The sequence below is a fragment of the Zonotrichia albicollis genome, chromosome 5, assembly GCF_047830755.1.
Source record: "Zonotrichia albicollis isolate bZonAlb1 chromosome 5, bZonAlb1.hap1, whole genome shotgun sequence".
Classification (NCBI taxonomy): Eukaryota; Metazoa; Chordata; class Aves; order Passeriformes; family Passerellidae; genus Zonotrichia; species Zonotrichia albicollis.
The window spans coordinates 53,671,072-53,694,255 of NC_133823.1; the positions used below are offsets into that span (position 1 = coordinate 53,671,072).

At 38.9% G+C, this 23,184-nt stretch overlaps 2 protein-coding genes across 2 annotated transcripts in view; one reads left to right on the plus strand and one right to left on the minus strand.

Moving 5' to 3' along the window:
- The first annotated feature begins 11 nt into the window (after window positions 1-11).
- On the plus strand, window positions 12-15,873 carry OTOP1 (otopetrin 1). Its single transcript, XM_005485773.3, has 6 exons — window positions 12-2,398; window positions 7,574-7,710; window positions 10,583-10,641; window positions 12,587-12,717; window positions 13,684-14,630; window positions 15,006-15,873. The coding sequence occupies exons 1-6, from the start codon at window positions 1,825-1,827 to the stop codon at window positions 15,174-15,176; spliced, it is 2,019 nt and encodes a 672-aa protein (XP_005485830.2). The 5' UTR covers window positions 12-1,824; the 3' UTR covers window positions 15,177-15,873.
- Window positions 8,593-23,184, minus strand: part of LOC113459120 (uncharacterized) — an 18,380-nt gene continuing 3,788 nt past the window's right edge. The window contains exons 2-3 of the mRNA XM_074541756.1: window positions 12,072-12,170; window positions 8,593-8,721 (exon numbers count right to left, since the gene is read on the minus strand). The gene's annotated coding sequence lies outside the window, so the exon portion shown is untranslated. The remainder of the gene's footprint in view (window positions 8,722-12,071; window positions 12,171-23,184) is intronic.

The window sequence follows — 23,184 nt, forward strand, 5'->3', positions numbered from 1 at the left end:
ACCGTACTTGACTCGGGGTATCTTTGTCTTTCATTCCCCTTCACCTGGGTTTACTGAAGGTGTAATAACACTCTGTTCACCTCTGGAGAGCTGTTTGCCTTCAGACTACTTTGATGTCTTTCTGAGAATCCCAGGTAGAAATGCTCATTGTACAAAGTCTTTCAGTAACAGATCTGAGTATCCAACACGATACTCATTCACTTATGTGCTCAAAAGGAAGTAGTGGCAAATCTGGTAAGAATATAAAACAATGCTTGTTTTAATTGTTGCAACCTGACACAATGCTGCTGCCACTTCTGTGAACTCCTTGCTTTTGTTATTTTCCTTACCACCAAGTAAAGAATTTAGGGCAAGGGAGTAGAAAGAGATAGCATAATAATTTCCTTAAAAAATATAAAAATGAGGCAATTGAAATCCTCACCTCTACAAAAGCTTGAGTGTATTCTCTTGGTACAGACCACCATAGGTGTCTTCTGTATCCATTTACATGATTTCATTTCAGGATGAGAATGTGTACCAGCACCAAAGAGCTTTCTATTACAGGTGACAAGGAATGCTCTTGGATAATTTGAAGTAAAATAGTCCATGCAATGAAGATTATTTATCACAGTTACCCATAGAAGCTCTGTAAAATGGAAACATCTTCCTTAGTTATTCTTTAAAGGTTACGTTATATGAGATAGAAGTAGGATTTGGCAATCCCACAATGTCATTTCTGATAACAATGGATGTAGCTGTGAGCTAGGGGTGGCCTGAATGACTGGTTATGCTTTTGATTTAACAGGCCAGACAGAAACATAGGGCTCTCTTCCTGTTAAGTGCATTTCTCAAAAGGAAAATTTGCAGATGGCTTAAAATACCTGTTTCTTGAGAACAGGACAAAATGAATAAAGGACAGGAACTGCTTCTTTATGTTTACCTAAATAGGTGATTGTCCAGAATGCAGTCATTCCACCTTTCTGCCATTTTGTTTTTCTTCCCTGTTCTTTAAGAGGCTTGTGAACCCCAGACACTTATATGTAAGCTCAAAAGTGTCCTTTGTTATATGAGAAACCCCCCTCTATTTCTCTTCTGGCTTCAGAAGAGAAAAAGTTTAAAATGACTTTGCCAGAGGAAGTGGAGTAAAATAGATGCTGTATTTTCAATATATCTTTTTTTTTAAATTGTAGTTGAACTAGTATCTTAATTTCATGCAAGGTGTGGGTCACTCACTGTAAAAGCCAATATTTTGGGTAATGATTATGCAAGCAACAGGTACAGAGCAAAGATGTAAGACACTCTTGGCCAGAACAAGAACCAATCTATCTTGGTGTTTGGCCTCCAAGCTATGCTTAGCATCCAAATACCTAAAGTGAAGAGAATTCATTTTAAGTAGAAAAGGGTCAATATAAATATTGGGAAAATTAATATATAAGAAGGGGACTAAATTCTGCAGAAGGTTTTGCTGCTTTGAGGTCAGTAGTTGCTTCTCCAGCTAGCAATTCCTATAGTCCTGTGTTGTCAGAATGGGACTTTCTAAAAAAAACAAGGTAAATTGCCACTTTTGAAAGGTCTAGAGAATTCCTGAAAAACGAGGTTCTGTCCTACCAGTGAAGGTGCCGATTGCTCAGAAGAAGACGGCCTGTGGAGGCCAGAGTGTGAAGAACGTGTGTCATCCCTCTGCCTGCCCTGCGGAGGAGCTCCATCAGCAGCTGCTGGCTGCCGGGCTGCAGGGCAGGCTCCGGCTTCACCAGCTCCCAGGTTCTGGCCGTTCCTCGGCTTTCCAGCCGCCGGGCCGGGGGTTTGTTCAACACACGATGCCTTTTGCATTTTCCTGCCCAGGGAATGTGTTACACCGCACGGGTCTCCCAACACGGACCATGTCACCAAAGGCAGCCGGGCAGAGCTGGCTCCGAGCTAACCTTCGTCCGAGTGACTTCTCCTCCCCCTGGTCCGGAGCCCAGCTGTTGTCAGTGTCGGGGAAGAATGTCCTGCAGAAACCTCAGCAGCCTCCCCCGGGCCGGCGGTCCCGCTCCGCCCCCGCCGCGATGGGGGACGGGCCAGCAGCGCCCTCGGGGCTCCCCGGGGAAAGCGGGGCCGCCTGCTTGGAGCACCTGGCCGGCGGCGTGGGACATGGAGCAGGCCGCCGGGTGCCCCGCGGTGGGCGGCAGCTACCCGCAGAAAAACGCCGAGATCCTCAGCAGCCAGTACGGCATCAACCTCTTCCTGGCCGGGCTGCTGCTCACCTTCGCCTGGGCTGTGCACGCAGTGGGCATCAGCAAGAGCCACCTGCTCTCCTACCTCATCACGCTGATGCTCATCCAGCTGCTGTGGATGCTGTGGTACCTCTGCAGGAGCTGCACGCAGAGAAGGCTCATCCGGGACAAGGACACACACGCCGGAGCCCGCTGGCTGAAGTGTAAGTACGGGCGGATGGCACGGAGTGGTACCGCACAAGGGACATCTGTGCCATCACCTGTGTCTGCTGCCTCTTTGTTGCCTCTCCATCCCTACCAGGAGGCATCCTGGTATTTGCAAACTGAATGAACATGCAGTGCAGTCTAAAGTAAATATATGCATAAGCTGAACATACTAGAAGATTGTATTGGGAAGCTGTTTGTTAAACATCCTTACTTTCCAACTACCCTTTATAGTGCTGAAAGCTCCTACACCTTTCTTACTTACCCGGCTGGTTTGGTGAACTTGAAAAATAAAATATGGCTAGTGGAAGAGGCAGTTTTGTTGCTGTCTTGCAGCTGTTTTAGAGAAATTATCACCTTTTCCAGATGGTATAATGCAATTTACTTTATGGTAGTACCAGTCAGAAGGGTTCTGAAGCTCTGTCTATACCAACATGTATCAGAGATTCCTGTTTATATATGTACAGTGATGCTTTTGAAACATCTAGAGTTAGACAGAAGAAGACAAAATCCCTGACCAGATCAGTTTGTAATCAGCACATAAAGCAGTTAAACAAGGAATATAAACTAAGCATTTGCTTGCAGAAAAAGTATACAAGTTTGCAAGGGTAGTGGTGGGGTGTGCTGGTCCTTATCTGCAGTCAGCTGTGCACCAGAGTGAGGATACATAGGTAATTGAGAGAAGGTGTTTGGGCAGCACATCACAGAATTGTGGTGACAGGAATCTGTGTTTTCAGGTACCAAGGAAAAGGAACAGCCTACATCAGTGCTTGTGCAATAATAGGCAATCCCAGTTTTACCAGTCTCTTCCAGTCTCAGCACTGTGAATGATAGATTGGAAAGTATTTAAGTGGAATGTTATGACAGATTTCCCCTAAAATGTTTTCTACTTACTAGCAATGAGACAACAGCTAATTAAACATCTAAATGAAAATTCCAGGAACACCTGACACCTGATGGTTTTGAAAAGTAAGGTTGTGCTGTGGAAATGTAGTTCTCAATCTCAGTGCTTGTGTATCACTTACTTTCTTCACAACAGTTAATATTTGTGTTTGAATCGCTGACAGAAAACCTGGTTTGTTTAATGTCTTATGTATAGCCATGGTCTGTAGACTCCTTCCTGAAATGTATGGAGTTCACATGCCAGCTGTTACATTGTTCCTCTTGATTATTTATTATTTTTCAAGGAAATGTTAATCTCTCAAGCATTTTTCATTTATTAGCTTATGTGGCTTACAACCTCCTGAAATTCATGCAAGCCTTAATATGATCCTACCTTGGGCCAAGCTGAGCTTTTGTTACTCAGAGGGTAGCTTTCCCCTCCTAAAAATGGAATAAATGCTGCCTAGCATGGGTAAGTACAGCAGGATCCCCCACCCTCTTTTTTTTTGGCGCCGCATTCACAGCATTTCATTTGTCCTACAGAATATAAGGAGTCACAGAAACTTAGAAATAAGATCCTAGATTGAACTACTGGGTCACCATATCCATTTCTTTTACCAGCACAGGATGGCTCTTTGTACTGGCTTCTCAAGTGCTGTGGGTTCCATGGCTTCTCTTAGGCTGCAATTCAACAAATTTGCCCTTAGGGAATGACCTACACTTTCCTATTCTTGGGAGTTTCTTGTAGCTACAACAAGGCTGTACAACTCCTTTATCCTCTTTTGGTAAAAGAAAACTGATTTGAGCTAAGGAAAAACTCAGGTGGCAATTCCTCTGCCAAGATCCCCTATGCCCTCCTCTTTATCATGCTTTTGTCATAGAAGTCTTTTACCTGAAAGATCAAAAGTCCAAAAAGGAAAGGGGAGGAAGGAGTGGGACAGACATATTTTGTTTGGGTTTTTCCACTGAAAGCTTTCTGCAGTTTTTTTACTAGCTCTATCAGCTACTTTTGAAGAACATCTCTTTGCTGTATTTGTGAGAGCAAATGTCCTTGTATGAAACAGTATAAAATGAGTGTATTTTCATGAATCCTTTCAAACTGTGAATATCACTTTAGTAAAAGTGGTGGCAGTTGCCTGCTTAGACCATTTTGCTCTGACAGATTTTGAAATGGAATGATTTAACAAAAACCTCCTATAACTGACTCCTTGTACGTGTTTAGCAACACTAGAAGGACAGATGATCAGTTTGCAAGAGCTGCTCACAGGAAGGTTTCCTCAAGCCTTTCCGCACCAAGGTGCCAATTGTGTGAACTCTTGAGCTTGGTTCTCCTCCCACCTGTGTGGTTGACCAAGAAGCACTCTTGGAGTCTGAATGTGGGAAAAGTTTGTGGCAGAGCTGTGTCTTTAATAAAACACAGTTATCCTGACCCGAATTACCACAGGGAACCTTAGGAAGTCTTTCCTTGATTATTCCAAATGTTATTCCCCTAAGTATTCTCTCCTGATAGAAAAAGCTCTCTGACCATTTTTTTGGGAAAGTGCAGTGAAGTGAGCCAGAGAAGTCAAAGTGAAAATCAGTTGGCTTTATTTTAAAGTCAACAAATGGCTTTATTTTATCACGCTCTTTAGCAGCACAGTTTCTGTTTAAACTATTGACAACTGGTCCACTTAAAAGCTCTTGACAGACTTCGACTTGTATCTTTTTACTGCCTGCATTGAATTGCCAATTATTTGAACAATATTTTAAAGTGGGACTGGTGTTTTTGCAATTGTATCATTATGTTTTTCTGATCTTCTTGATGGTAACTAGCAAGAAATGAGCCACCACTTAGCAATATTGAAAATCCTATTAGTGATCCCTTAAAACACAGAGGTTTCAATGAATGTTTGGAAGGAAAAAATAATGAACCAGTGCTCAACAGCAATAATTTCACATTTCTTACAATTTTAAATGAAAATTACTAAGTGGTGGTATTATCTTCCTTGAAATTACTGGTGTCCTTTTAGTATTAGTACATACTACTGAAGTTTCTATCACAAAAAGTTGTCAGAAAACCTATTAACATACCATATGCATGGCCATTATTGTTGTGCTTTAATTTTTGACTAAGAAAATTAGTACAATAATTCTCTCTTGAAGCCTATAAATAAGCATGTTGGACACTTTGTATACACTTGTAGTGGGGCCACCTGGGTGATTGCAGAAATCTCTAAATACCATTTGAATAAATGAAAAAATCTAAAATTAAGAGTCATATAAAGTCTTCTAATCCTTGGAGGTCAGTAGTCTATAAACTTTATACTTCAGAAGATAGCTTTTGCCTTCTTACTGAAACAATCATAACACATGTGAAATGGACTCATTTCAGACAAATAGGCTGTTTCCTGCCTACTTTGTAAATAAATCATAAATCACAAAATCAATCTTAAAATAATTCAGGTGGGAAAGGACTTCTGAAGTTCATCAAGTCTATCTTGCTCAGAGCGTGCCTACTTAGGCAGAGTGATTTATAATCAGTTATATTTATAATTATATCATCAGAACTAGAAATTCTAATTTATTTCATAATTAACATTCTTTAGATAAAGCAAGAAACATACCATTTGATCTCAAGAGTGGCCTATAAATTTGTATTTTATGATACCATTTAGTTTCATACACAATAAAAATGGCACCTCTATTTAAAAACATGGGTTCCAGTCCTGTTACATGTGTCAGAATACAAATTAGCTGACCTAAGAAGCATACATTTAAAAAAATTCTGTGGGATCATACACATGTATGAAGTCCAGACCTGAGGTTTTAGATTTTGCAATATATAAGCAGAAGTTTTGAGCTCTGGGTAGAAATTACACTCAACCAGTAATTTTACAGTGTTTTATTATAGAGAGATTATAAAGCAGAAGCATAAAATCCTGTTGGAATTCATTCCCTTGTGATTGAAAAGGTTTCTGAAGTCTGTTTTTGTTTCATTTTAAATAGTCAATGAAAAAAACAAAATTACAGTGTGTTTATATAATTTCTACTTAATTTTTATCAATGCAACTTCGAGAATAAAGGTATTAATTAAATAAATTTTTAAGTTAGTGTTACTTTTTTAATACCACATGTCAAGTGGAACACATGGTACCTACATGCAAGTTATAGGTTGAACTAGAACTTATAGGGCATGGCTCCATATAAAAGATAAATACTAATCCAAGTCAATACTGGTGATGTTATTTACTCTGTGAGGAATTGCAAAGAAAGATTAAGTTACTGATGCTGGTTTACATCATGAGGTCTGGTTAAGGTCCATGCATAAATTTTTATCTAGTCTTCATTCAAATAAGTCCAAATTAAATCCAGTGAAAACTTGCTTGAAAAAAGCTTTAATAAAGGAAAAAAAAACCCATCCATGCCCCCAAAAAATCCCTCAAAACAAACCAAAACCAAGGTTTGGTTCAGTAATCTTGTAGCCAATTATACTTTGTCGTACAGGTACAAACCCAGTAATAACAGCAACAAAAAAATGAACAGAGGGAAATGTATTTCAAAGTTCTTTAGGGTATAGAGTAATATGTTAGGATATTTGTGTGTGTGTGTGAAATACAGATGCTGAAATTAAATCTTTGGTTCTTTATCAGGAGAACAAACCATACAGCTCGTTGTGGTTGTGGTCTCTGAGTTGCAGTGTGACCCCCCAGCCATGGGGAGGGCACACCAAGTGATTGTGTTACTGCCCACTGTGCAGGGGCTGGGCTGGGGGCTGTGAGGTGATTGTTCAGCTCCCAGGAGTGCCCGGTTTGCTGTGGGGCTGCTGAGGGCAGGAATTCCTGCTCTCCATGGCTGTTTCAGTGCCACTGTCACCTGGGAGCCTGTCCTGCTCAGAGCTGGGCACTCTGCTGGGGCTGGATGTCCTGGGCAGGGCAGGGCTGGCAACGCCTCCCTGGATGTCCTGGGCAGGGCAGGGCTGGCAGCTCCTCCCTGGATGTCCTGGGCAGGGCAGGGCTGGCAACGCCTCCCTGGATGTCCTGGGCAGGGCAGGGCTGGCAGCTCCTCCCTGACCATGCAGGGGCTGCCCGTGGTGACCCTGCTTCATGTACTGGGCAGAGGCTCTCACAAATTAGAGGCACTTATTTCATAGAGTCAGTTATCTTCTTGAGCATTGTTCCACTCTTATTTCCCTAAACAAGAACACAGATGTTGGTCAGCTTTCATTCCCCTAAATAGGTTTTTGTATATTTTATAAATAGTCTCTAGACACTATAACTATACATTAAATTTTCTAATATCTTTTTCATTCGTAGGTGGGATTACATTATTTGCAGTGATTACTTTAATTCTGGATTCCTTTAAAATTGGATATTATATTGATTTTTCAAACTGTTTATCACCAACTGAAGGCATTTTTCCTGTTACACATGCTGTCCACACCATCTTACAGGTAAAAGTCACTGATTGCACTTTTATATTACTCTTTGTTTCTTTTCAAAAATATATTTTATCTTGTCATCAGTGGACTTAACACTAATTTGATTTCTAAGCATATCACAGAATACTTTTGAGGACTAAAGTCTTGTGTGTGTATAGTAAATTCAAGGTTTGCAACCTGAAGTTGCTTAGCCATAAAATTCATGGGTTTCAAACATGGGTGTGAAAAAAAAATAATAAAAAAATATTCTCCTGCAGTTGAAGTTATGTGTCCTTTTTGTTTGGTTGAAGTTACATACAGAATTTTCAGGCTGAAATGAGTATTTTGGCTAAAGACAATTCCCTTGCTTATGTATGTAGGACTTGCCACACAAGTTCAATTCCATCTGTCTAACCTGATGCTCCTCTGTGGTTAGAGGTGTAGGCTGGATAAGTTAAAGGGGACAAAACCCTTCCTAGCTGGTTCTAAAATACTTGCACAGCTTTCCTGTAAAAATGAACTTGGATTTTTCTTCTAGAAGCACTTGCTTGTTCTTATCAGTGGCTGCCCAGTAGCAAACATAGTCAGGGACTCCTGTGAAATATTCCATCTGTTTGTTATAAGGCTTTGGGTCTAGAGTGTGTGGTGGCACTCCATAGCTGTTTGGTTCTCACATTAGCTCCTCTGAACCCCTGTCAGCAGGTTTGTAGGGAAGAAGGAAGAAAAAGCCACTCAGATGAAATATTCAATCATAGCCAGGCACTTTTATGAATTTTCCAAGGGATTTATGTCATTCAGAAAGAAAAGAAATGTTTTCCTAGCAGTTGTGATTGAACAACCTACATTTTTCTGCTTTCTTCGACAGTAAAAAAAAAAAAAAGCAAAACAAAAAACAAACAAACAACCAACCAAACCCTGAAATTTAAACAGTTACTCTCAGCCCATCTATGTTTTTCTCCGAACTTCTGAGTTGGTTGAAGTAATCTTAGTTTTACATTCTTGTAAAATCCACTCTCCATGTCCTGCAACTTCATTCCTTCATCTCTGAAAAACAAATCAATGAAATTAAGCTCTTCTGTATGCTGATCTGAACACAGCATTCTTCACTGCAGCCAGTGACCCAGAGCTGACAAGGTTTCCAGCCACCATGAACTGGAATGTGGAAGAATGATGAATAAAAATGCTGAACAAAGTCAATAAGAATTCTAATTTAAATTTTACATCACCCAGTGTCATTGAATTTATCATCTACAGAGTTTAAAATAATGAACACTTGAATGTTAGCCTGAGAAATCAAAGAAAAAGTTAAATTTAAAAAGTAATGAACCACATACCTCTTACCTAAGACAAATCTTCTTGTGTCTTTGAAACAGTGAATGAAATCACAGCAGAAAACATCCCTAATATGTGTCATCTAAAAACCAAAGGATTTGTTTTCTAGTGGATATGTATCAGATTCTGTTGTCATTTACTCAAAGTGAGGCCTCCTGATACATGTCATGAAATGAATATATACATTCTGCACTCATGTATGAGCTAACATGTACCTGCCCTCCCAGGGCAGGCTGTGCATTATGTTTTTCTGCAGGCAGAAGTATTCTGAGTATTCTGTGAGCCAAACTGGATTTTATGTTATTTCTATACTGAGTTTTCCTATTTCTTCCCACTATCCTGTGTCTGAACAGATCATCAAAACTTATGTTTTTATAAGTTTTAAAGAATGGTTTCAAATCTGCTGTCAGATTTTACTGCATTTATCCCAGGATGGTAAAGTGAATATGGCATTAGAGACTAAGGTAATTTTAATTTTATTTCAGTTGAAGCCTACATGAAATATTTTTATCTTTACATCTGGTATTTTATGGTGGCCACTCCTCTCATTGATAAATGCTTCATTAGAGGAATTGTTACTGCTGGGTAGCAGAGTTGAGCCATAAAAAGCTGCATTTGTCTAGCTTTGCTTGCCTCAGAAATAGTGACTGTGAAGGCATCCTGCAGTAATGGATGCTGTGGAAAAATGGACTTCCAGTTTACTCTGGTTGCTGAAGAAGAACCCAAAGTTTTTATCACTTTTCAGACCATTTCTTTAGTACCAAACCAGGCAGGTTTCTAAGAGAAATCTTGGGACTCTTTCTCTCCTGATAGTTTACCTAGTGTTGAGTTCAGTATCCTAGGAACTATTGAGCTGTTAATGTCACCCTAATATCCATGAGGAACATTGGTATAGTTCTTCTTGAACCTATCCACGCTTGGTTTTGTTTCAGTGGCAGTCTTTTTCTGAGGTCTCCATTATGCTGTCACAGAGAGTTCTAATTTTATTCCTCTTTGCCTTGACTTGCTAACTTATTATTGTTATCTCTCTCTTTTGTTTCTTGTTGAAGTTTTCTGCACTATCCTTGAGTGCAGCTGCTGTGTTTTTAATGGGGTTGTCTCTCATGCAGTTAGTACAAACTTTTCTCATGCTTCCTGGGAATTTGTTGTTTTATTAGTCGAGTCTGGCATCCTTTCATCAATCTCTTTCCCTCCATAGAATTTAATATATTTCATAAATTATTCAAACTTTGCATCACCATGCCCTGCAGCAATCATACCTCTATCCACAACCTTTATTTTGTTTGTCATTGAAATAAAATCTCTTCAGATACAGAAGGAAAATGTGTTTTAGTGAGTGATACTTAGATTTTCTGCTGTTAAGCCACTGATTTTTCATGTAAGAAATATCAGGATTTGTGTAAATATCACATTAAATCATGAGCTCTTTCACATGTGTGGAGATGGAGCTGCCTCAATTTGAATCATCAGAAGTTTTAACCATTTGAATGTCTATCTACAGATGCATATTCCTTTCTGAGTGTTACACATGTGCATTAGTGTAACAATATTTCTTTGTATTTCTTCTATTTAGGTGTATTTTCTGTGGTGTCATGCAAAGGATGTTATCCAATCTTTCAAAACACTTGAAAGGTAAAGTGGATCTGATCCTCATCTGCATGTTAATAGGTGTAGGTCTATACAGTGCTTTAACACCAAAGTTTTATTGTATGAGAGACAGTGAAAATATAGAGATTGATTCTCTTCTGGATTGCATTAAGTAGAAAGAAACAGAACAGTTGAAGTAACTCCATTTACCCTTATTTAACCTGCCCTGATATTTTGTAACACAAAATAGTATCAGAATACAAGTATTTTTCTCATGAGAGAGGAAAATGGTATCTTATCTTATTGTGGTATCAATATTTGATATCACAGAGTTAGTTAAGAAGGAAGGATCATATATGTGTTTCAAGACTATGCACTATATTATGTTTTATTTATTTACCTACTGAAAGGGAACTTGTATCAGCAACCTGCAGTCAATGTACTGTAACTGAGGTATTTGATATTGATTTTATGGAAGGCACCTTTTTAAAACTAGGTCTTAGAGTCATAAATAGTTTGGTTTGGAAGAAACCTTTAAAAGCCATTTAGTCCAATCCCTCTGCAATAAGCAGGGACACCTTTAACTAGATCAGGTTGCTCAGAGGTCCATCCAACCTGACCTTGAATGTCTCCAGCCATATTGGTGCTGGGGCTTGCCCTGACCCAGGTGCAGGACCTTGCACTTGGCATTTTTGAGCCTCATAAGGTTCTCATAGGGCCACTTCTTGAGCTCATCCAGGTCCTTCTGGCATCCCATCCCTCAGGCATGTCAACCACACCTCACAGCTGTGCTGGATGTAGCTGTGCACATGCACTTGGAAACACAGCCTCCCTGGTGGTATCCTGGTACCAAATCAGATCCAATGTGTTTTCTACTTTTGTGAGAAGGTGGATTAATGTATATTAATCTGTCTGTACATAGGACATAGATAAGCAAACATGGTAATTTTTAAAGTACTTATTTGAAGTTATCAATGATCTGACCAGTTTCTATAGGAGGTAAAATAAATTTGCTCAGGAACATCATCTGTGGTGAAGGTTCCCCATTAGTTCTGCTCTCCTGGGTAAGTGTTGAAACCCCATGCTCAGGAAGAGAGTGATTACAAAAGGCTGTGCAATGTCAGCTGGTGCTATCAGCTCTGTTTATAAGTAGATTTTAAAAAATTCTAACTGCAAATTTATCACTGAGAACAGTGTTGTAATTAAGAACTGTTTCTTGGTGAAGAAACATAAACAGCCTCAGGTGCAGGTGATCACCTGGCATTGGTAGGTGAAATGATTTGTCTAGGAAAGAGATAGATACATGATCTCCTATTAAAAAGGGAACTGCTTGGCAACAGAGGACAATGTTTTTTCTGGATTTTATTAGGAAGTTCAGAACCATTAATACACTTCTTTCTCCAATGCCATTCTGTTTCACCCAGTTGAAGTGACTTGTCAGAGGCCAGGAGCCTCAAAAATTCATGGAGACCTACCCACATTTGTACTTTGAATGGAATAAAGCCCTCTGATAGCTTCAGCTCTCTCCAGAAGATAAAAATGCATGGGCAAGAAGTTGAAGATGATGGTGGTATCTGTGAAGAAAGATCAGACAGAGAATATGAAGAAGCACTGCAGAAGGCTGTGAAATATGAATTGCAAACAAATAATCCTGTTCAGATTGTTCAACTACTAACATTAAGCTTGTCCAGCCCAAAGAATAAAACCCATCACATAAGAGAGCATAAGAAACAATAAAAACATTCTATTAATAGTTTAATGCATTAGGCCATTTAATAGATTGCATTTCTGTAAGGTTTTGGAAGACTGATTTAAGTGACTGCAGAACATCTTTAGAGATTGGTGATGATTTTTCAACTCTCCCCTTGCACTGACAAATAAATAGTGCCATATAGCTTGTACACAGAAAGTTAATCCATTTAATTTCATTTCACGTATTTAATGAGATACAGTCTGTGAGGATTCCTGCAATAATCACTTTGTTTTGTAGGTTTGGTGTCATCCATTCTGTTTTCACAAATCTGCTCCTGTGGACAAATGGCGTGTTAACAGAGTCAAAACATCAATTGAATGAACATAAGGAAAGACTAATCACACTTGGTTTTGGGAACATAACTATAGGTAAGCAAAAGGCTTGGTGCATTGTGAAATTCCTGCTCTAGCACACTCATACAAAACACTGTCACTGTAGGATTTAGCTAAGTCATTCATGATTATGTCAGCATAGTCATTCTGGGGCACATGGTAATTAGCTGATACTGAAATGTTATATGATCATTATCATGTATGTGAACAAGGCAGTAATTTTCTTCTAAGTTCCAAACAGATTTTTTGAGAACATTTCTTTTCAGGAATAGCATCACTGAGGAACACCACTAAGGAACCACTTTATTACTAAATCACAGTAATACATTAACATAGCAGTGTTAAAAAAGAGTTTACTACTTACGAAGTTATTTGTAAAAAACCAAATATGGATAATCTTGCAAATCTTTCCCAGGAGAGTGATTGCATGTAGCCTGTGGTCCTACAGGATTCTGTGGGATGGCTCAAAAGAATATAAGCTATCAATTAGTGCTGTTTTACAAGACAAAGACTTTGCTCTGGGTGTTTTTTTTACTAATGAATAATTTTCTCCATTGGCAAGATTGTGCAAGTTGTAGTCAGCAAATATTTAGGGTAAGGAGGATATAAAGAAAAAAGTTCTTCACTGTGAGGGTGGTAAGAAACTGGGACAGGTTACTCTGAGAAGCTGTGGATGCTCCATCCCTGGAAATGTTCAAGGAAATGTTCATGGGGCTTTGAGCAACCTGGTCTGGTGGAAGGGTCCCTGCCCACAGCAGGAGGGGGAGTTTGAAATAGATGATCTTTAAGGTCCCTTCCAACCCAGGCCATTCTATGACAACTGCTGGGGATGCCTTCTGCTTTCAAACCCCAGTGAAGCATGGGGAAGCCTTTTCTTAGGTGGGTAACTGGGTGTTGTTTGACTGAAGTCTTACCTTTTCTGTTTCAATATTTATGTTTTATTTATTCACTTAAACAAGGAACCTTGATAATGCACATAACTGATCTCTCCTTCTCCTTTAGTTCTAGATGATCATGCACCTCAATGCAACTGCACAACAACAACTCTCTGCTCAATATTTTCTCAGGGAATATATTACCTATATCCCTTTAATATAGAGTACCACATCCTGGCATCCACGATGCTCTATGTCCTGTGGAAGAACATTGGGCGGAAAGTTGAGCACCACCAGCAAACCAAGACTCCATTCAAATTCCATGGCATAACTGTTGGAATGATTTTTGGACTAATCGTGTTAACTAGCACAATAGGCATAGTTGTTGTGTATTTAATTCAGATTGGAGGCTCAAAAATCAAGAGTGAGTTAGCACTCACTATGTTTTACTTGCACGCTATCTTCGTGTTGGCTCTCATGTGCACGGCTGGAATTGTCGCCCTTCTCATCTACAGACTGGAGGATAGATCACTGGATAATTCCAAGAACCCTGCTCGAAAACTGGATGCAGAGCTGCTGGTGGGCACAGCTGCAGGGTCCTGGCTGCTCTCCTGGGGCTCAATCCTTGCCATTATCTGTGCCCAAGGTCATCCCAAATACACATGGTATAACCTGCCCTACTCTGTTCTGGTGATTATCGAGAAATACATTCAGAACCTCTTTATCATTGAATCCATCCACCGTGAGCAGGAGAAGGTGAATGAGGACATTAAAACTCTTCGAATAGTGACCATATCTCGGGGGAGCACCTTGTCCCTCAGCCCCTTGTACAAAGAGATTTACAATGGCAGAGCTGCTCGTGACAGCGGTGACATACCCTGTCTGTTTAAAGGCAGCATCTGTGGGAGAGAAAACGATGCTGCTGGTGTTGCTAGAGAAGAAACAAGTCAGGACAATAGTTTGGTCATGCACTCAGCCTCAGATTTCTCATTTTACAGCAGAAACTCAGTTACTAACAACAAGAGGAGAATTTTGAAGAACATCGCTGCATTTTTATTCCTCTGCAACCTTTCGGTAAGACATTTTGAATGTAGTTCACAAGTTAATACCCAAAAGCTTCCCATCCTTTCAAGTCTGATAAGTACATTAAAATTGCATCGTTCTATAGTTTTTAGGCAGAATATTTTACTTCTGGAAGAAGTGAATATGCTTTTGGGGAACAAAGTTTATTTAAATGAGGAACATGGGAAGTTCCTTTAAGTAACTGTCCAAAATATGTAGCAACAGCAGAAGCAGAAACCCTCTTCCACCAGTGTGCCCCCGTAGCAACAGGGAGGGATTTCTTAGGGACTCCTGAAACCAGTGTGCAGCACGGTGAGTCACAGTCATTAAGGGCTATTGACTTGTAGGGCTGGTGATTAATACTGGCCTCACGTTCTTTCCCTGCAGCTGTGGATACCACCGGCGTTCGGGTGCCGCCCGGAGTATGACAATGGACTGGAAGAAATAGTTTTTGGCTTTGAACCCTGGATAATTGTTGTGAACCTTGCGATGCCTTTTTCTATTTTCTATCGGATGCATTCAGCTGCCTCGCTCTTTGAGGTCAATTGTAAAACATAGATCATATACGGTCCCTCAGTGAACAATTGATTGAATAATTAATTACATAAATTACAGTTGAGAGAGTGGATGAATGGATGAGTGAATGCAGCAGCTGCCCAATAAATAGAAGATTCAATAATTTTTTTTTTAAAGAAGGGACAATAGCTAATAGCATGTAAATTTTTTTTCTTTCCGCATGTTTTGTTATATATGTGGTGTTATTGTATAAATACACTTTTCAGAATCATATTAGTGTTAATATGATTAACTCTACATAGTAAAGTTAATTCAATCTCATTAATCTTTGTTTTGGTCAACTGGGATTTGTTCTCTATACAATTTGTATGGCTTTGTTTTCATTCATTGTGATTTGTGAAAGGAGTTTACAAAAAGTTCTGTATGGCTTAGAACAGAAAATCCCAGAAAGATCTCCTCCTGAATCACAGGGATATTAGGAAAACTCCAAGTCTTAATTCATAGCTTTGGGGTTTTTTTGTAGTAAAATTAAAATAATTTTCAAATATTAATGTTAATGTACTAAAATATTTGCTAGAAAATTGGGACGTGGGAATTAGTTTAAATTTCCTTATTACAGATGAAAATCAATATAGAATTATTATTTTGTGGATAGATATAGATAGTAAGAAATCCAGGTGAGTAATATGTATGATTAGATATAATGCTGTATATAATTTTTTCTGATAAAATATATTTCTATTAATTTTCCTGTATTTACTCTATGCCATAACTGAGAAATAAAATTATTCCTTTTACTAAATTCTTTATTCAAGTATTCTTGAAATGTTTTGAAAGCAAAAAATCTAGTCCTATAGCTCATATTAAGTATATGTGTTCCAGTGCCAGAATGGTATGTATTCCCTGCACAGTTTTTTAATGAGCTGCTAATTTCATTGTAGATCAGTCTCCTGGTTGGAAAATAATCATAGGTTTTCATACAGAGATGCTGTAAAGCAAAGCTGAAGCCTTTAGAAACCTGGAGGGCCTTTGGCCAAGAGTTTTATAAGTGTGGTTTAAAAGATGTTAGAACATATTCTCAAAACGCTTTCATATTTCGTTGCTTGAATTCTCAGAGAAAGCAGTGAAATGTTGGGTGTCTGAATATTCTTAAAGTCTTCACCTGCAAGAACAAAAGACTGGAGCAGTAACCAGGATACTGGAGCTACAGATCAATTAATTACTGGATAACCCTTGCTAATTTGTTGATCAGCTAGTCCTAAGTCTGGGGGGTCAAGGGCTGAAAAATTTGTGCTACTGGTTCCTTAAAGTTGTAAACTTATCACCACCATCATCCCGAGAGCAGGAACATTTCTATGTGGGAGAGGTTTGCTTCTGAGATAGGAAATTTCAGCAGCTGAGTCTCATGCAGCCGGAAAAAAAAAATGTTGGCTTTGTACCACTAGATGGCAAGCACAGACCATTCGGTAAATTACCTGCTTGCTTTGGGTTGCTTCAGGAATTGCTTCACATCATAATTAATCTTCAGTTCTGTTTTGTGGTATGCATAGCCATAACTTGCTTAGGAATTTCTACTACCTTCTTTGCCTGTTGCAGAGCCCAGATCAGGTAAAGAAGTGTCAGCGAAGTCTCAGGTGAAGTCTGAATTAGATGAAGCATCAGGAGACTGAGCAAAGCAGTCTTCTGCAAAGCAATTTCAGTTGTTTGGTTTTAAGTGTTTTTTAGAAGACACACTATTGTACATTGCTGTAATCTCTGTCTGTCCCTAGGGCTGCTTGTCATGCTTTTTTATAACATCTTTATTGGCTTTTCTATTCATTCTTAGACAACATTTATCTTTCTTATTCAACTCAGTAGCTTGATCTCACCCAGTTCCATGTAAATACCAGCTCTCACCACTCAGCTGTCTCTCTACAATTTGAGTAAATAGGGCCGTCCAGATAATGAAATAAAGCTTTAATCTTCCTTCCAAAGCAATAATTGATCTTTCATCCTGCACAAACTCTACAGCTAATTCCAGCATCATAAAAAAAAATTGATTTCACTAGGTAGGGGCAAAAATTCCATTTCAACCTTCAAGTGCTCATAAAAATGGCTAGAGGAAGTCTGTTTCTTCTTTCTCTGCTCCTGTGGGATGGGTCCCAGTCATTCTTTAGCTAGAACTTGTGTTCTTTAACTGATTTCCAACAGTTGTGTTCAGCCAAAGCAGAGCTAGCTCAAAATCCCTAAGGCCAAGAAGTGGCCATATGCTCTATTACAAACATGTAGCACACATCTGGGAGTTTCAAAAATAAATAGCATCCTTATTTAGTTATATTTCATTTGCAATTACTTAGCCCTTTCTGCTTCTTCACATTATGATTGAAATAATTTCATTTGCCCACAATATGAAATTGCTTTTGAGTGCTGAAATTGAAGTTTATTCAGAAAAGTGAATTAAGGTAGCACTCTGGCAGTGAGCAAATGCTTTAAACATGCTAATGGGCAAATTCTATTCCAAGCTGCACTGATGAAATCCTGCTGATTGAAATGGTTCTGTTTCAGGACCAGAGACTTGATTTTGACCTGACATGCTTAAGAGGTTTTCACAACAGGACTTCTCTCAAAAAATATTGTTTCATCCAAATACAGACTGTTTTATGGAAGCAGCTCTTAGCTTAACTACTCTCGAAGCAATGGTGAGTCATGAAGTTCTGAATATTTGAGAATACGCATTTTCAAGAAATATTGATTTTTGAATCAGGAAAAATAGAATCATGCATTTTTAAGAAGAATAGATTTTTGGACAAGGAAGAATACTTAGATTAACTTAGTTAATACAGTGTGACCTCTAGCTCTCTGCTCAATGCTAAACCTGGGCTTTCTCCAACAACTGTTTTCTAATTGTTTTTCTCTAGTATATGTTGGCAATACTGATTTATGACAGGTTTGAAAAGATAATAAATAGCACAAAACTACCCTATTTCTGCCTACCTATCTGCTGGAGCATGTGACAGGAGGCATGAGAGCCTGCTTACCCAGGAGACAGGTCTAACAGCTGCTCATTGATATTCTCCTGAGGTGCTCCAATTTAATATTACTTTTAAAGAGACCTTTTTAAAAGGGAATTCCTTTAGTGAAATGCATTTGATATGCAAAAGATTCAAAATTTTTACTGCATAATCTTAACCAGAAAATTATTTTCTGATTTTCATCTTTCTGTTAGGCTCTTCCACTCCTTCCTTTTCTTCATTGAATAATTTTATCTATTCAATAATTCATGCTTTGATCCCACTTAGACTCATATGTGTACAGAATTAAAGGCTGCTAAGGTGCAAAAAGAGCAGTACAATCCTCAATTTACCTAAAGAGTCAAACTTGCATGACCACAGATTTCCAAGTGTTTTTTTGTGTCAATGACACTGAGATAGAAGAAAATGGAAGTGTCATGGTTGAGGCCTTCTAAAAGAAGTTAATTCCTTTTACTATTTATCAATACTTTGAATTTCTTCTTTTAATCATGCAAAAATGAATGTCCATTTTGATAATTTTGGAAATATTTGTGTGTTGTACTGTCTGCTTCTCTTTCATAGACTTTGAGTGGACTATATAAGAGCAGAGAAATAGATGGCTCTGGAGAACAGCAGAGAGGGAAATTACCCAAGTAATGTAAGTGCATTTTTCTTATCATTAGCTTAAATAATTCATTCACCTTCACCAGAAATCCATGAGATAAAAAAGATTCCCAAACTTCAGATTTTAATAATGTGATAATTTTTATTTTCCCCACCTTGGCCTGATTAGACATGATGTGTGTACAAATGGCTCATTGGATCACTTATTCCCTGGGAACTCTTGTCCCCAAGCATTTGGCCTCATTCTATGCATGCATGAATAAAATGAGATCTGGATTTAAACAGAATAGAAGCAGATGCAATTGTTAAGGAGAACTTTAAATAAGAGGTTTGGCTCTATTAGTTTCTAAAGGATCAATTTTATGTTGAAGTCGATGATACTTTAATGTCAGTAGTCAATGGTTAGATTTTTTTTTTTTTAGTTAGTTGTTTTTTTGGTTTTGTTTCTTTAATTAGGAGGTGTGTCATGTCCCATAATGTTAATTTGGCTGACATTTAAAGCAAAACTTATAGTTCTATATGGCATGCCTCCTGTGTTCCACTATTACTGTTCTTCACCTAAAAGAGAACTGAATTTCATCTTTAAAATATGATCTTTGCTAAAATCTTTACCAACCTATTTTTTATTTCCTTGACAGAAGTAAATGGATCACAATTTATGCCTAAGTACAAATAAAGATGGATGCAGTAGGTAGAAATTTTTGAAAGAACAGGGGTTGCAGGAAAACCAGCTGCTATCTCTCTACTTCATTTGTAACAAAGCAGCGGGTGTTTTATGTTTAGTTTCCAATAAATCTTTGCTTGAATGTCCCTGGAATTAAAAGCCATATTGTGAAAACCACTCATAGAATCATTAATTCTGGTGAACTACATCAGCATTTTAATTTGAGTGAGGAAGAGCTCCACATGTGCTGATTTTGGCTGGGATAGAGTTAATTTTCTCAGAGCAGCAAGTGTGGGGCTGTGCTTGGGATTCATGCTGGAAACAGAGCTCAGGGATATTTTAGCTGTTGCTGAGCAGCCCTTCCACAGAGCCAAGGCCTTTCCTGTCCAGCATCCCACCCCAGCAGACAGGAGGCTGGGGGTGCACAAGGGGCTGGGAGGGGACACAGCCAGGACAGCTGACCCAGGGATATCCCACATCCCACACCCTATGGCTTCATGCTGAGCATAAATCTGATGGAAGAAGAAGGAAGCAGTGAGGGAGGGGGCACACATATTGACTGATGGCATTTGTCTTCCCAAGTCTCCATGTGATGGATCCCCGCTTTCCTGGGAATGGCTGAACACCTGCCTGCCCATGGGAAGTGGGGAATTAATTATTGGTTTCACTTTGCTTGCTCACATGCCTTTTGCATTATTACCTGTTAAATTGTCTTTTTCTCAACCCACAGATTTTCCTACCTTTACTGTTCTGATTGTCTCCTCCATCCCACTCTGAGGGAGGGAGTGAGTGGCTGGCCAAGATTTTAAACGATACCATAACTCCTTTATTCTAATTTATTGTGCTATCAAATATTTTCCAGGCTTATCTGAAGATTAGAATGCTTTTAAGAATGAACAGATACAATTAATATACCTAAGGCTAAGTCCACACTTTGTGTCTGGTTCCAACGTGAGTCCATAATTTTCTGAATTTAGTTAGAATTTAGAATTTCACTTCTAGCAGGCAATGGCTTTTGTAGGAAGCTAGTAACAATGCAGTAAGCAACAGCTTTGTAACAACATCTTAATGGTGGCTGGTTCCATGAACCCCCTTCCTTGTTCCTCCTGCTGCTCCTCTCCCAGGTACAAGAAGCATGCCTGCCGTGCTCCCCAGGTAGGGATTTCCACCACTGCCTGCTTGATTCTAATAGTTTAATTACCAAGAAATAAATTTAATAGATGTATCACTAGTCAAACAGACTTTTGAAAGTGTCCTCGAGTCCTTTCCATGCATCAGAATGTCTTCACTCCAAACCTTTATTTTTTTTGTTCTCCATTTTGGAAAACCTTTCCAATCCAATAAGAGTCAAGAACCCAAAATTCACTATATCAAGAAGAGCTGGCTGTGCCTGCACTTGCAAACTTTGTTCCACTGCAGCAATACATTCACCTTGTGCTGAATTTGGGGTATTTTCCTTGATTTATTTGAGCATATGCTTTTCAACCTGTATGTTCCCCCCTTTGATTTGCAGTGCACCAGCCAGGAGAATGGGGAGGTCCTAAAGGCATTACAGGGATGGCTGACACTCTCTGCACTTGAAACTCCTTTGACCCTCATTACATGTGTTGGAGAAGAAAACAGAAGGATTCTAAATGAGCATATTATTTCAAGTACTGCTTAAGGAAGGGGAAATGCAGAAATAAGTAAAAGTTGCAGTTTATTGCTGTTTATCTCAAAGTTGCTCATCCTTACCTTTTAAACTAATGTTTAAAAATTTGAAGCTGGAATTCTTTCTCCAAATAAATCCTGAACTAAAAAATCTAATGCTGGTCTTCCACAACTCTAAAATGCACAGATTAAAAACCCTATCAGCTCTAACTGTTGGCACACTTGTAAAATTACCTGGCTTTGCAGTTTTCTGTGTAGCATTTGCAACAGGCTCTTCTGCAAGGATACAGCTGTCCCACATTGCCAGTGAAACAGATGAGGTTTGGGTGTCCTGCTTCCCAGCCTCATTCCCTGTCCCATTCCCTGTCCTGCTTCCCAGCCCCATTCCCTGCCCCATTTCCTGTCCCATTCCATGTCCTGCTTCCCAGCCCCATTCCCTTCCATGCAGCAGCTGCCATCTGGGAGGAGGGGAGCCCAAGGATGAGTCACTGTCTGACCCTATGAGACATCATCTGTGTTCCTTGAGAGGCAGACACCCAGCTGCTGACTTCTGTTTGCTGAGCCCCATCTTTTCTATCATGTTAACAATCTTCACAATAGTGTCTGATTTCATTGCTGAAATTACTGTTTGGTTCCATCAGGGATTTGGTTTTCCTACCCATTTTGTGAAAGATAATCTCATGCTATGTTAATGGACAGGGTAAAATCCTAGGATAAATGATGCTGTTGGTAAAAGTTCCAATAAAAATTATTTAACTAAAAAAGCCTATGTTTTACATGTTCAATATAAAATTCATAGATCCTCCTAATGTATGGTAGCTTAGAAGAACAGAGAAATCAGAACACTGAAATTTGTATTCAAATTACTCCACAGGGCCTATTGTTGCACTGTTGAAGTCAGATACAGAATTACAGCAGCTTCTTGGGGAATTAAGCCCACCTGATTTTTATTTACAGTTTGATAGTACAGTTGGCAAAAGATAAAATAAAAATCTTGAAGTGTTCAGCATTAGAAAGTTAAAATCACCTTTTTCATCTTGATTATTTTCTCAGGACAGCTCTTCCCCTTGGATAGGGCCATGCACACACAGAGAATACAAATAAAATTCCCAAATTGTAAAAAACAGGGGTTTCCCTCTTTTTATTTTTCTTCTTTCAAATGTTACTGATCTTTAGCAGTTTTTAATCATGTGAGCTCTTGCTTTATTAGAAAAAAATGACACTGTTTTAAATTCATGTTTATAAATAACTAAAAAGAAAAGATAATATTTTATAAGACAAAAGCCCCCAAATTAACAAAGACAATACAGTAGGAATCATATTTACAAAAATGCTGTTCCCTTTGATCTTGGCCTTGGCTTGCATCCATCTTTTATCTCTAACCATAGGTTTAAATGAAGTCAAGCTTGGTATGAATTTAAAAAAAAAATAAAACTGTGGAAATGTCTTCTGTTAGCATCAGATTTTTCATGATTTCCCTGAGTGATCCATGGCTGATGTAGGAACCATGTCACACTCATTACAGATCCTGTTACATATTGCTTATCATGTCAACAAAAACCTAAACAGGATTTAAGGCCAGTGGGGGTAACTGTAGCCATTCAAAATTACCTTTCCCACAACATGGGCTACAGAGCACTCTTTGGTACCCCTGGAGTGAAGACAGAGCTGAGGGATGAGCTGGGGCACAGCCTCTGAGAAATGCATTCAGCCTTGGCTTTCAGATTGCAAATGATGGCAAATCTATTACAATCCAAAACCAATTGCTTCAGCCATTAATCATCCTTACTGTTGAAAATGAATACCCCACCTCTACCCTGATTTCTCATAGATTCAGTTTTTAGCCTCTGAAATTTTTCTAATTTTACCTAAAATATTAAAAGCCATCTGTTACAGAAAAGTTTTCCCCTTGTCAGATATCACCAGCTGGTTCTAACCCTCCTGTTGCCCTCTCCTCAACTGAGGAAGTTTCCCAGACATAATTCCTGTAATGCATTTCTGATCATTTTTCAATTGCTCATGTTTATTTTTGTTTGAAACATGAACAGCAGAACCCAACCCAGTCTGCACGGATTTTTCTGTACTCCATGAAGTGGTGATACCAGTTATCTCCCTCCTTCCT